This window comes from Saccopteryx bilineata, chromosome 4 (genome assembly GCF_036850765.1).
Source record: "Saccopteryx bilineata isolate mSacBil1 chromosome 4, mSacBil1_pri_phased_curated, whole genome shotgun sequence".
NCBI lineage: Eukaryota > Metazoa > Chordata > Mammalia > Chiroptera > Emballonuridae > Saccopteryx > Saccopteryx bilineata.
The window spans coordinates 290,476,045-290,489,695 of NC_089493.1; the positions used below are offsets into that span (position 1 = coordinate 290,476,045).

The 13,651-nt window shown below is 54.9% G+C and overlaps 1 protein-coding gene across 6 annotated transcripts in view; it reads left to right on the forward strand.

Annotated features, from left to right (window-relative positions):
* The window catches only part of KATNIP (katanin interacting protein), a 190,532-nt gene that overhangs the window by 110,030 nt on the left and 66,851 nt on the right, over positions 1-13,651 (forward strand). For all 6 annotated transcript variants that reach the window (XM_066275499.1, XM_066275496.1, XM_066275494.1 and 3 more), the window contains one exon: positions 12,606-12,796. In XM_066275499.1, the coding sequence (XP_066131596.1) occupies positions 12,606-12,796 (191 nt within the window). The remainder of the gene's footprint in view (positions 1-12,605; positions 12,797-13,651) is intronic.

Here is a 13,651-nt window from a genome sequence, read left to right on the forward strand (position 1 = left end):
ACGGGGAACCGAGGCACAGAGCAGGTGATTCACACAGCTGGACAGTGGCAGGTGGAGGCCTCCATCCCCGGTGGAGCGACTTCGCTGTGGTGTCCCTAACCAGCAGACTGCGAACACTGGGGGCCTTGGACCCGTCATCGCAGCCTGATGCCCTGGTTCGAAACCGGAGGCTGGAGTGGCTCCAGTCGTGAGCGGTGCGATTGCTTCACGTTTCTGTGACCCAAAGGATCACAGAGAGCTCAAGGCATCCAGCTGTACCAAGAATTTGGAACCCTTGAGGCCCTGGGCAAAATCCAGCCCCAGCCAGCCGGCCTTGTTAGGCTGAGCCGGGGGCCCTGCCCTCTGTGGCCGTGGCATTTCTTCCTTGTTTACCAGGGAGCTGGAGGGGCTGTTCCTGGCAGGGACAGGCAGGCGAAGGGACCTGGTGGTGGGAACCAGCCCCTCCCCCACAGTCACAGCCCAGAGATTGGGACCGCTCTCTGAGCCTGAGGCCTGGGCGTGGGGCTCCTTTCCTGGCAGCTGGAGCGGATGGAAGGAGGAGGAGGAAATAACCATTTCAATTGCCATGCGGTGTAAATATTGTCCTGGTTTGGATTCCTTGGAGCAGACTCTTAAGACGGGGATGTGAGACTGAGTTATTTGGGAGGTGGTTCCTGGTAGGGGACAGGAGAGGAAAGGAGCCAAAACTGGCTGGCTTCATCACCAAGCAGGTCACCCAGGTGAAGCGGCCAGCTTTGTTTAGGGTCTGGGTTGCAGGGGAAACGGGTGTTCTCCAACACTGGCATTATGCTGAGGGCACTGGGATGCTGACATCGCAAGAGGCGTGAGGAACCCGAGGTTTCCTGAGAGGACGGCAGGTCAAACCAACTCGGCCTCTCCCGGCACAGTCTGGCCTGCTCGCACACCTTACCTCCTATTTGTGGGGGCTGTCTTCTGGATGGCCACGAAAATCACCTCTTTTATATTTTCCTGGTGAATTCACCAGGAAAGCATTTATCACCAGGTGGTCTCTGTTTCTCTCTAGCTGTGCTTTTTGCTGCAAGTCTACCTCTTTCTTTGGTGTTTACATGCTGTATCTTCTTTCAGACTTTCTCTTGTAAGCAGTGTCTAATGGGTTTTCTTTTTATTTTTATCCTCTAACAATCTATGCATTTTAATGGGCACATTTAGTCCATTTACATTTAATGTAATTGCTCCTATATTTGAGTTTAAATCCACTATATTATTGTTGGCTTTTTTATTCTGCCTGTTTTATGTTCCTTTCCTTTCTTTTCTTGCCCTCTTTCGAACTGATTGTTTTATATTCTTCTTCTTTTTCCTTTCTATTAGCTCATTAGTTACACGTTCTTTTATTATTCTTTTAGCCATTACCGGAGATTGCAACATGAATTCTTGACCTATTAGAGTCTACTTTCAATCAGCAAGTTTACCACTTCTCATTCAACGAGAGGACCTTACAGCCCCGACACTCCATTTGCTCTCTTCTCAACTTAAATGCTGTCATTGTCATGCATTTTAATTCTCTCTAGATTTGAAACCTCACTAGATGAGGATGTCGTCATCATCGTTACTTCACACAGTCAGTAGTGCTTTGGACCCGTACACCTCACTAACCTTTCCGTGCCCCCCACCCCTGGCTCTTTCCGGGTCACCCTGACTCTCCGGCTGGAGCTTGAGTTTGTCCCCAGGTCTTTGCAGCCTCCCAGCCTCGTGGCAGAGTCAGCTGCACCTCCTGGAGGGGAGACCCCTTCGGATGTGGGGCTCGCCTCTGCGGGCTCCCTTCTCCAGACTGCGGGGGCCCTGGGCCTGGGCCCGGCCCTGTGTGCTTTCCACGTCCTCAAGCATTTTCTTTTTATTCAAACAGATTTTTATAACATTTGGTCCAGGCTTACCAGCCGTGCCCTGGGGAAGGGCTGGGCAAGCTGAGTTGGTCTGCCGTTAGGAGTGTAACCAATTGCCTACACTCTCTAAAGAGTTGTTTCTCTTCCTTGGCCCTTTATCTTTGGCCAAGGTCCTAAAAATTGAGTTGTGCCAAGTAAATGTGCGCTTGACGCAACCGCACGAGAGCTTAATTCCTTGTCCAGCACAGTGATTGTCCCTGGTTCTAATGAAAGGGCCTTCTGTGCTGTATTGCTCTGGCCTCTAGCCATAAACCTTCCAAGAAACTTCTACCGAAGTCTTGCTGATGTCTTCCTGAGAGAGAAAGAACATTAGTCTTTCATGTAGAACGTTGACTGTCCAAGCTGTCAGAGTGCTCTAGAGAAGCGATAGATCTGAACCACTTTCCCCAGACAAGCTGCCAACCATAGAATAAAGTGAGACCCCTCAGTGCGAGTGAGCGTGAAGACCCTGACAGGCCTGCAGTTAGCACTTCTGTCTGGCAGACCTGCAGCAGGAAGACTGTTCTGCCCCAGTCCAGAGTCTTACAACGTATTTATCGGTGTTCTTTATTAATAACAAGTGTTAGAAATCCAAACTGGCTGAAGCAGCAAAGGAAAGTATGTTGCTCACTGGCCTGGAAAGTCTGGGACTGTTGAGCTGACCTCAGGCGTGGTGGGATCCAGGTGCTCAGGTGATTATCACCAAGAGTCTGCCTCTTTATCACTCAGGGCTATTTTGCTCTGGTCCAGTGGGTCTCAAACTTAAACGTGCGTTTGAATTCTTTTTTTGCAAAGCAAATTAAAACACAGATTGTTTGGTTCCAGCCCTAGTTTCTAATTAAGTGCATCTAGGGTGGATCCTAAATATTATTTGTCTGTGTGTGTGTGTGTGTGTGTGTGTGTGTGTTTTCTGAAGTTGGAAACGGGGAGGCAGTCAGACTCCGGCATGCGCCCAACCGGGATCCACCCGGCACACCCACCAGGGGGCGATGCTCTGCCCATCTGGGGCATCGCTCTGTTGCAACCAGAGCCATTCTAGCGCCTGAGGCAGAGGCCACAAAGCCATCCTCAGCGCCCGGGCCAACTTTGCTCCAATGGAGCCTTGGCTGCAGGAGGGTAAGAGAGAGACAGAGAGGAAGGAGAGGGGGAGGGGTGGAGAAGCAGATGGGTGCTTCTCCTGTGTGCCCTGGCCGAGAATCGAACCTGGGACTCCTGCACACCAGGCTGACGCTCTACCACTGAGCCAACCAGCCAGGGCCAATCCTAAATATTTTAATTCCTAGCAAGTTCCCAGGTGATACTGATCTCTCTGGTCCAGGGACCACACTTTGAGAACCACATCTCTCCGCTCAGGTGTGGCCCTGGAGGGCCCCCAGGGGCTCCAGGCTCCCTTTTACTGGCTTGCAACCCCAGGGGAAGAGACCGCTCCTTCCCCTCAGAGCTCCAGCGAGTCCAAGAGCCAGCTCTCCCCTGAGCTGGTCTGCAGTCTCCGTGGTCAGGCAGAGGAAGTTCTCTCATTGGCCGGGCTGGCCAGGAGTGGGGTCAGATCTGTCCACACCACGCAGGCCAAGAAGAGTGGGGAGGGCGTGGTTCCCGGGCGGAAAACCTGGCTGCCGCGGAGGTCACTGTCGCTGGAAGGACAGAAACATCCGCTGTTCATTTCATAGAGAAACTAACCGCGCACATTTTGCTACAGATTCTTCAGAGGCAGGGTATGGAGCAGAGGACAGGGGGTCCCGGAGGAGAGAGCGAGACCTTTAGTCAGGAGCCGGGGGAGCCCTGATTTCCTTGCTTGGAAATCATGTTCATTCCCGGGCTGGAGAAGACGGCAGCAGAGGGTGGGTGTTCGAGTCACAGACAGCACCTGCCATGGAGAGGCCCCAGAAGAAGCCTTAGAAATGAGAGGCTTTAACAACCTGTGTGCATCAACTGTTTACTGCTGACTAACAATCTGTCCCACAATGTAGCAGCTTAAAAACAAAAACCCTCATTATTCCTCAGTAGTCCGCAGGTGGGCTGGCTGGTTCTGACGTGAGCTAGTGGGCGGCTGGGCCGGAAGGTCTCCGATGGCCCACTCAGGTCTGGCAGCCCAGCTGGCCCCGGACCTCATCTGGGATGACTTGTCTCTGCTTCATACAGTCTCATTGTCCAGAATGTGGTGGTCTCGGGGCAGCCAGAGAGGGCGCGCCTCGGTGGGAAAGTGCTTTTTATTTTTGTATTTTTGTATTTTTTTGTTATTTTTCTGAAGTTGGAAACGGGGAGGCAGTCAGACAGACTCCTGCATGCGCCCAACCGGGATCCACCTGGCATGCCCACCAGAGGGTGATGCTCTACCCATCTGGGGTGTCGCTCTGTTACAACCAGAGCCATTCTAGCACCTGGGGCAGAGGCCACAGAGCCATCCCCAGCGCCCAGGCCATATTTGCTCCAATGGAGCCTTGGCTGCGGGAGGGGAAGAGAGAGACAGAGAGGAAGGAGAGGGGGAGGGGTAGAGAAGCAGATGGGCGCTTCTCCTGTGTGCCCTGGCCGGGAATCGAACCCAGGACTCCTGCATGCCAGGCCGACGCTCTACCACTGAGCCAACCGGCCAGGGCCAGGAAAGTGCTTTTTAAAGATTCTGTTTGGTCCTGTTTGCCAGCAGAGCAACCTGTTGGCCAAAGGAAGTCATCAGACCAATCGCAGCCAGAGAACTGGACTCACCTCCTGGCGGAGACGCTGCCCCATCACAGTGCACGTGGCTCCCGTCCAGAATTGGAGGATGTGTGGCCGTTTGTCCCAGTCCCTCACACCGTGGGCAGCACGTTGTGCGACGAGGCCGAGCCACCTTGAACTGCATGGAGGCTTCGGCTGTCTCAGGCCAGGCACTCCGGACTCGGGTCAGTGGTAGACCACTGTCCAGGGGACTGTATCCCCCGCCTCCCGGTTCAATTTTAGAGGAGCACGTGGGTATGTCAAGACAAAACAGGGCTAAGTCAGCTGTTGCCCTGGACCGGGTGTCCCCAAACTACGGCCTGCGGGCCACATGCAGCCCCCTGAGGCCATTTATCCGGCCCCTCACCGCACTTCCGGAAGGGGCACCTCTTTCATTGGTGGTCAGTGAGAGGAGCACTGTATGTGGCGGCCCTCCAACAGTCTGAGGGACAGGGAACTAGCCCCCTGTGTAAAAAGTTTGGGGACTCCTGCCCTGGACCTTTTGCCACACATACAGTTTCCGGGCTGACAGGCATGTGACAACAGGGATTGGGGGTGCCCTGTGGAAACTGAGGGTTTATGCCCCATCGAAAGGGGGCACCACTACCCAGCGCCAGCCTATGATTGCCACATGCGAATGCCAATCAAGAGTTGTCAGATGACTGTTCAAGAGATGCCAGGAAAACCAATCTTTCTCTTTTTAAAAACATAGCTTGGCATCTTTTTCCAGTTAAAAACAAAACAAAAATGTAAGTTACACAACACACATCTGCAGGCTGGTTTGGCGTGTGGGCTGCTGGCGTACGACTTCTATGCCAGACCCTTGTTCTTGGACTTAATATATACTTGCCATTTCAGCGGCTTCCCGGGCGGCCTCAAAGGCATGTGGTCAGGGTAATTTGGCTGAGACTCTGAATTTGAGCTTCTCGAGTCACAGCTGGTGTCTGGGAACGAGTCACCTGGCTGGTGAGCGGGCCCACAGCCCTGTGTCCTCGGGTCTTCTTGGTGACATGTGTCGTATTCATGGTAGATCTCCTGAGTGATACGCCCTCTGTTTCTCTGCAAGCAAGAGAAAGCCGAGTCCCGGGGACGCGAAGGGAAAGTGACATTAATAGAAGAGGGATGGTTTTCAACCAGAAAAGAGCCGTTTGGGATAAATTAAAATGTGCAGTTTGGCTTTTGCGGTTGGCACAATTTATTGCGGGAATAAATCCACACTCCGTAGATCTAGGACGAGAGTAAATCCGCCCCCGCGTGTGTTCAGGCCGGTGCAGAGATGGTGCCACCAAGTGAGTGATGAGACCTTCAAAGAGAGTTAAAAGGTTGTCACCTTCTGCGTGGCCAGGACCGCACAGTAAACACAAGAGCGGTCAACGATAATGTGATTCAGGAAAGCGACGCGGGCGCTGTGTACAGACGTCTCTGGAGCTCTGGAAGTGGAGGAGCGGAGCTGACCTTCCCTTGGAGAAAGGGTGATTCAATTTTTAAGAACATCCTCTTAGCATAATATGACTCTGAGGGCACAGGCAGCGCCCGAGGGCCATGTTTCCGGAGGCGCTCTCCCGCCCAGATGAGAGGCGGTCCAGGGAGACAGAAAGGGGCCCACTGGAGGAAAAGGCGTCCCTCAGTGTCCTTGCCCGAGCGGAAGCTAGCACAGGGCTGTGGTGGCCAAGGACAGGCAGCGACCTCAAGGCCGCCGTTCCACCCCAGCCCCAGACCACTGGGGCACGTGGTGGCCGTAAAGAGGCCAGGGTCCCCACGCAGCTCCTTTTAGGCTGACCCTGTAAGTCAGAGGTCCCCAGACTTTTTACACAGGGGGCCAGTTCACCGTCCCTCAGACCGTTGGAGGGCCAGACTATAAAAAAAACTATGAACAAATCCCTATGCACACTGCACATCTTATTTTAAAGTAAAAAAACAAAACCGGAACAAATACAATATTTAAAATAAAGAACAAGTACATTTAAATCAACAAACTGACCAGTATTTCAATGGGAACTATGGGCCTGCTTTTGGCTAATGGGATGGTCAATGTCCGGTTCCATATTTGTCACTGCCAGCCATAACAAGGGATATGACGCACTTCCGGAGCCCTGACGCGTGCGTCTCGCGTCACCGGAAGTAGTACTGTACGTGAGCGACGCCGCGCTTTGCGGATGCATCCTGTGCTCCTCTCACTGACCGCCAGTGAAAGAGGTGCCCCTTCTGGAAGTGCGGCAGGGGCCAGGTAAATGGCCTCAGGGGGCCGCATGCGCCCGCGGGCCGTAGTTTGGGGACCCCTGCTGTAAGTGCTCTTCACTGGAAATGAAAGAGCCACTGGCACGGGGCCTGCCCCCCCAGGGCTGGAGCGCGGGGGCACGCGTGTGTAGCTGGACGCAGGATCCTAGTCCCTTACTCACAGAACCATCTGTAGCAGCGATTTCTAACGCTCTTATCTCATGGGCCACATTAAACTAATTCCTAAATTTCTGCAGCACACCAAAATATATATTTTTGCCGATCTGACAAAAAAAAGGGGGTGTATTTTGATTTATTCACGCCAGACGGCTATTGTTGTGTTGGCTGTTATTTTTTAATTTGAAAATCTAAGGGGAAAGAGGTCAGTGCTCCTGACTCCATAGTCAGGTACTGCCTGTTTTAAACATTCTTGGAGCTCAGCAGTTGAAAATCACCGATCTATAGGATCTGAAGGGGTCAGGTGTGATGGAGGAAACAATATGCTTTAGGGATATGCGCAAATACCAAGATTTGAGAAGGTTCGGGGTTAAAATCATTTTCCATCCATTCATTTGACAAGAACCATAGTGCCAGGTGCGGGTAAACAAGATGGGCGTGGCCTCCTGGGGGAATATGAGACCCGTGGTCTCAGGAGAAGTGAGCCCAAACCTCCCCTCCTTCCCTGCCCACCACGCTTCCCCTCGCTCCCTCCTTCTAGCTCCTCTGCGGCTCCTCAGTGCGCCAGGCTCCCAGGTGGGTGTTCTCCAGGCTCACTGCCTTAAGGTCTGTGCTCAGATGTCACCTTCCCTGACCGAGTGTCTCAAGTAGTAAGTGTCCCTCCCCTCCTGGCATCTTGAGGCCGTGCCCTGCTTTGTGTTTCGTCCTGGCAGTCGTCACCACCTGCTGGTCCGCCCAGTCTCTGCCCCATGACCGTGAGGTGTGTGCGGACAGGGCTGTGCCTGCCGTAGCCACCTCTGCACCCCTGAGCGCAGAGCAGTGAGGCCCTGCCCAGCGTGGTGAGGGTCAGCGTGGTGAGCCTGTGTCCGCCAGGCCTTTGCCCCCCCCCCCCAGGCAGCGTTTCCCCTGGGGCGAGTGTGTGTTTACAGTTCAGGATTTTTAGTTCCAGCTCCATTGTAGCTCAAGGCTACATCCGTTAGCTTCCTCTCTGTCCTTTTTCCTGTCCTCCTAACTCCTTGGGGACCCGGTCTTTATCCGTGGCGTTTCTGTCACAGTGAAGACCCCGCGCCACCAGCTCATTGCCCCGAGCTCCTCTGCCGGTGTTTGCTTTACCTCCTCGCCCCTCCGCACAGGGCAGCCCGAGCAGCTGATGAGAAGGACAAACGGGGGGAGTCAGCGCAGCCACGACTGGGGCGCGTGGATCCCCGGTCACCCTGCAAGCAGCCCGTCACCTTTCTGTCCCCAGGAGCGGAGCTGGGGTAATGGCAAGAGTCCATCAAAGTCAGAACACGGCCCATGGCTGGTAGTCGCCCGGGCCAGCCGCCATGGGCCCGCGAGGGTCCCTTGGGTGCCCTTGACCCTCCTGGGGAAGCAGCTCGGGCTGTTCTAGACCGTCCTTTGGGCTCTGTTAGTCATGTTTCTTAGAAACTCAAGTATATTGTGAACAAATAAAACCGAGGGAATTTCACATTTTCACATACATTTCATATCTGTTGCTTTTCCTGGAAATATAAAAGGGCAGTCCTAGGAGCACAGTCCGTAGGGCAGGTTTCGCTGGGGCCGGGCACCGGCTCCTTCCTCACATCCAGCCTGACTCACTTGGAGTGCCCGCCTCTGGTCCCCGGGCATTGGCACGCTCAGCGCCTGTCCTTGGTGCCCGGCAGAAATCGGTAGGCCCTCCCTTTAGCTTAGCTTTTCCGTAAAAGCCCACGGACACCCAGCACCTGGCTGTATCGGAAGCCGGCTGCCCAGTGCTGCTGCTGTGTGTCCTTCCCTGTCCTGCTGGTGCCACTCTGGATGTGATTCAGACACAGCATTCGAGCAGAACGCGGGAGGATCAGGTGCTCCCATAGGAAGCTCCACTCCTCAGTGGTGGCTTCCTGAGGTCATGAGGATGGAGGATGCTGCGTTGGGACAGGCCTTACACAAGGCCAGGAATATGACCCCCAAGAGGCCGCACCTGTAAATTCCCAGTGGGTTTGTCAGAGGTCAGTGTGGATGTCAGTGTCCGACAATGTTGTAAACAGTGCGATCCAGTCGCCTGTGTTGGATTCACGTCTCCAGCCCAGACTGTCCTCCGAAAGGCCAGACGTCAGCCGGCAGCTCCACTCTGATGCCGACATATTTCGGATCCAACCCGTCCAAACCTGAGCCCCTGCTCCTTGCTTCTGCACCTGCTCCCCCCACGGCCCTCCCCAGCTCAATGGAGAGCAAGTCCATTGTCCCTTTCCACAGACCCCAGCTCCCCTCTGTCACCCCAGCACATCCCCTCTGTCCAGGGAGCCTGACCCCGCCCTGCTGCTCCGTGCCTCAGCGCACAGCGCAGGTCACCCCAGTCCCCCTGCCGGTCTCCCCGGCCCCCCTCAGTCTCCACAGCCCCCCTCAGTCTCTCTGGCCCCCCTCAGTCTCCACCTGCCGGTCTCCCGGGTCCCCCTCGCCACCCTTCAGTCTGCTCTCCAACCAAGTCAGGTCAGACTGTTTGCTGCTCTGAATCCCTCAGTGGCTCCCACTGTTCTCGGAATAATGACCTTATGGTGTCCCCATATCCCTGTGTGGCCTGGCTTCCCCACCCCCACCCCTAGGCCTCCACACAGCGTGTCCCCCACTCCCTCTGCTCCAGCCCAGGGTGCCTTGCTGCCCCGTGGATGCCCCATGGCCTCTCACTGCCCTGATGCCCGGGCCCTTTCTCCCTGGGGCCCCGTGGTGCCCAGCTGGCTGCCCCACGGACACACCACGGCCTCTCACTGCCCTGATGTCCGGCCCTGCCTCCCTGGGGCCCCGTGGTCCCCACCCTGCTGTCCCGCAGATGCCCCACAGCCTCTCACTGCCCTGATGCCTGGCCCTGCCTCCCTGGGGCCCCGTGGTGCCCACCCTGCTGCCCCGCGGACGCACCATGGCCTCTCACTGCCCTGATGCCCGGCCCTGCCTCCCTGGGCCCCGTGGTGCCCACCTAGCTGCCCTCCCCTTCACCCTGCTCTGCTCCGCCTGTGTCCCCGTGCCCTTGTCTGCTCGCACCCTGTGCTGTTTATTCCTCCTCTGGCCATTGTCTCTGCCCCCGAGGGGGGTGGGAGTCTTGATCTGTCTGCTCACTGCTGTGTCCCAGTGCCAGGATAGAGCCTGGCAGAGTGGCATCAAGAAATACTTGCTGAGGGGATGAAATTCAGGAGGTAAAAGCCTCTTCCGAGATCCCCGCAGAAACACGTTGAGCAGGTCTGTTTTGAAGTAGACATATTTTTTTTTTCGACATAGAAAGAACCCACATATAAGAAATTGCGAGGCTGCGATGGTGGCCCCCCCGTGTCCGCCACCCCAACGGTTTCAGTCCCCCGCCCCCGGCGAGGGCGAGGCAGACTGCAGTCATCGCGTCGTGTTCCCGTCGCTGTTCTAGTGTGCTTTTCTCCTGAGGCTACAACGGTGCACCCCTGGGCGGGCGCGCCCTCGTTTGTTTCAGCCAGCCAGCCTTACTGGGTGCTTTCTGCATACCATTGTGTTTTCTGAAACCAGTTTTCCACTATTGGAACTTCCAAACTCACCTGTACCTTTGCCATACTTTATTTTCTTAAATGGAGGAGCAATTTCTTTTATAATTTTTGTTATCCCTAAAATAAATAAATAAATAAATAAATAAATAAGGCAAAAATACTTCAAAATATTCTTTTTTTTTTTTTTTTTACAGGAACAGAGAGAGAGTCAGAGAGGGGGATAGATAGGGACAGACAGACAGGAACGGAGAGAGATGAGAAGCATCAATCATCAGTTTTTCGTTGCGAGACCTTAGTTGTTCATTGATTGCTTTCTCATATATGCTTTGACCACGGGCCTTCAGCAGACCGAGTAACGCCTTGCTCGAGCCAGCGACCTTGGGTCCAAGCTGGTGAGCTTTTTTTTGCTCAAGCCAGATGAGCCTGCGCTCAAGTTGGTGTCCTCGGGGTCTTGAACCTGGGTCCTTCCGCATCCCAGTCCTACACTCTATCCACTGAGCCACCGCCTGGTCAGGCCAAAATATCCTTCCTTCTCCGTGATATTATACATTATTCCTTATAGGTACTTTGTTAGAGGATCAATTTTTTAAAATGTTTATTTTACTGATTTGAGGCAGAGAGAGAGAAAGAGACAGGAACATCGATCTGTTCCTGTATGTGCCCTGACCGGGGATTGAACCAGTAACCTCCATGCTTTGGGACAAAGGTCTAACCAACCAACCTATCTGGCCAGGGCTAGAGGGTTAATTTTTAATAACTTTTTATTTTGATATAATTTCACACTTCAAGGACAGTTGCAAGGATGGTTGCAAATGACAGTCCCATGAACCCTTCACTCGGGGTCACCAATTGTTAGCATTTTGTCCCAACTGCTTTACAATGACTATGTATGTGGGGTTTTTTTAAGATTAAAAAAAACACAACAACATCATTCCTCTTCACCCCTGAACACTGCAGCCTGTGTAGTTGCCCCTCTGATTCCACGGGGATTGGTTCTAGGACACCCCCCCCCCCCGGGGATACCAGACCCGGTGGATACTCAAGTCCTGTATATAAAATGGCCTAATAGTTACATATGACCTACCCGCATCCTCCTGTAGACTAACTCATCTCCGTAGATTACCTGGAATGCCTAACACAATGTAGATGCTCCCTAAAGAGTTGTTACATTGTATTATTTAGGGAATAATGACAAGAAAAAAGGAGTCTGTGCACGTTCAGTACAGATGGAACTATCACAAGGCCTAACCACACAGTACTCGCCGAGTCTGTGGGTGGGGAGTCTGTGGGTGGGGAGCTGTGGATGTGGAGTCTGTGGGTGGGGAGTCTGTGGGTGGGGAGCTGTGGATGCGGAGTCTGGATGTGGAGGGCTGGCTGCATCTCCTGAGAACAAGGGCATTCTTTTTTTTTCTTCTCTTTTTTGTATTTTTCTGAAGCTGGAAACGGGGAGGCAGTCAGACAGACTCCCGCATGCGCCCGACCGGGATCCACCCGCACGCCCACCAGGAGGCGATGCTCTGCCCATCCCGGGAGTCGCTCTGTCGCGACCAGAGCCACTCTAGCGCCTGAGGCAGAGGCCATGGGGCCATCCCCAGTGCCTGGGCCATCTTTTGCTCCAATGGAGCCTTGGCTGCGGGAGGGGAAGAGAGAGACAGAGAGGAAGGAGAGGGGGAGGGGTGGAGAAGCAGATGGGCGCCTCTCCTGTGTGCCCTGGCCAGGAATCGTACCCGGGACTACTGCACGCCAGGCCGATGCTCTACCACTGAGCCAACCGGCCAGGGCAAGGGCATTCTTTTTATATTACCCCAGTGCGCGGAAGTTCTGGAATTTGGGATAGTTAGCACTAATACAGTGCTATTCTCTAAGCCGCAGACTGGGTTTGGAGATCTCCCCTTGCTACGTAATGTTCTTCACGGCTAGTCTCCCTACCCACTTTCCGTCCCAGCACCGCCCCTGCCCTCGGTCTCTGTGTCTGCTGGTCTCCTTTAATCCGGAATGCTGTCCGGGCTTTCTTTGTTTTTCATGACTGTGACATTTTGAGAGAGTACAGGCCAGCCGTTCCGTAGATTGTCCCTCGACTTGGTTCTAGTAGTTTTTGAGCTGCACTCCAAGAATGCAGTCTAAAGGGAGACCCCTGCCCCCTGTTCTCCGCTCCCAGGACCTGGAAGCCGTCGGGAGAGGCCCCTCTCAGCAACCCGAAAACCTATGCTCCAGGCTGAGGACCGGCAGGAGGAGGCGTCGGCTGTGCTTCGAGCCATCCAGGTGGAGAACGAAGCCCTGCAAGGGGCGATCCTGAGCAGGAGGGCAGAGCCGCCCACCAGCCCGCTGCCGCTGCCGCTGCCGGTGCAGGTGCATCCCCGCCGGTGAAGGGAAGGGAAGGGAAGGGAAGGGACGGAGGAGGAAGGGACCGGGTGGTGTCTGAGCAGCGCTTGCACAGAGCACGTGGTGCGGAGACAGGGACGTTGTAGGCATCCCTGACCTCACACTGAGCTGCACGTCCATTGCTTAATGCACCGCTGCCCACTGACCTGCTAAAGTCTCCATCTCCTCCGCTTTCTTCTCATGTTTTGTTTACTGCAGAAAGCCTAAGTTGGATGCTAGTCTGCCTCCAGCCCTTGCTGACTTCCCTGCAAACCCTCGTACCTTAGACTAGGGGTGCAGGCTGTAAGTAAGAGGACACAGGGAGTCAAGGACGAGGTCTGGCTTCTCTGGGAAGATCTCATTCCCCGGAGCACAGAGCACATGTGCCCTCTAACTCCCGCAGCCCCGCCCCAGCTTCTTGCCCCAGTCAGAACACCGCCCGGCCCCCACGGGCAACTGAGTGTGTGTCCGCTGCCTGGGGTTTTGAGCAGGAAACAGGAGAAACGGTGGGGTGGAGCAGGGCCCCTGGGGAGCTGGGGGCCGGGGCCGGGCCGGGCTACACGCGTCCTTTCTCAGCAGCGTGTTCCCCGCTTGGCTGCTGAAGCCTTTTTATCTGACTTGTCCCACCTGGTTCTCACAGTGACCCCGAAACAGGCAGGGCTGTCATCACCCCAGCTGAGAGGCGCCGACAGCACCCAGAGAAGTGAGGTGGCTTACTTGGGTCGCATCTTTCCGAGTGGCCCGGGTCTGCCCGCCCGCACACCGGGGACCCGGCCCACACCCCAGTCTCTGGCGGCCTGCTCCTTGGGACACTCATGGGGCAGTGCCTGTTGTCTGCTCTCC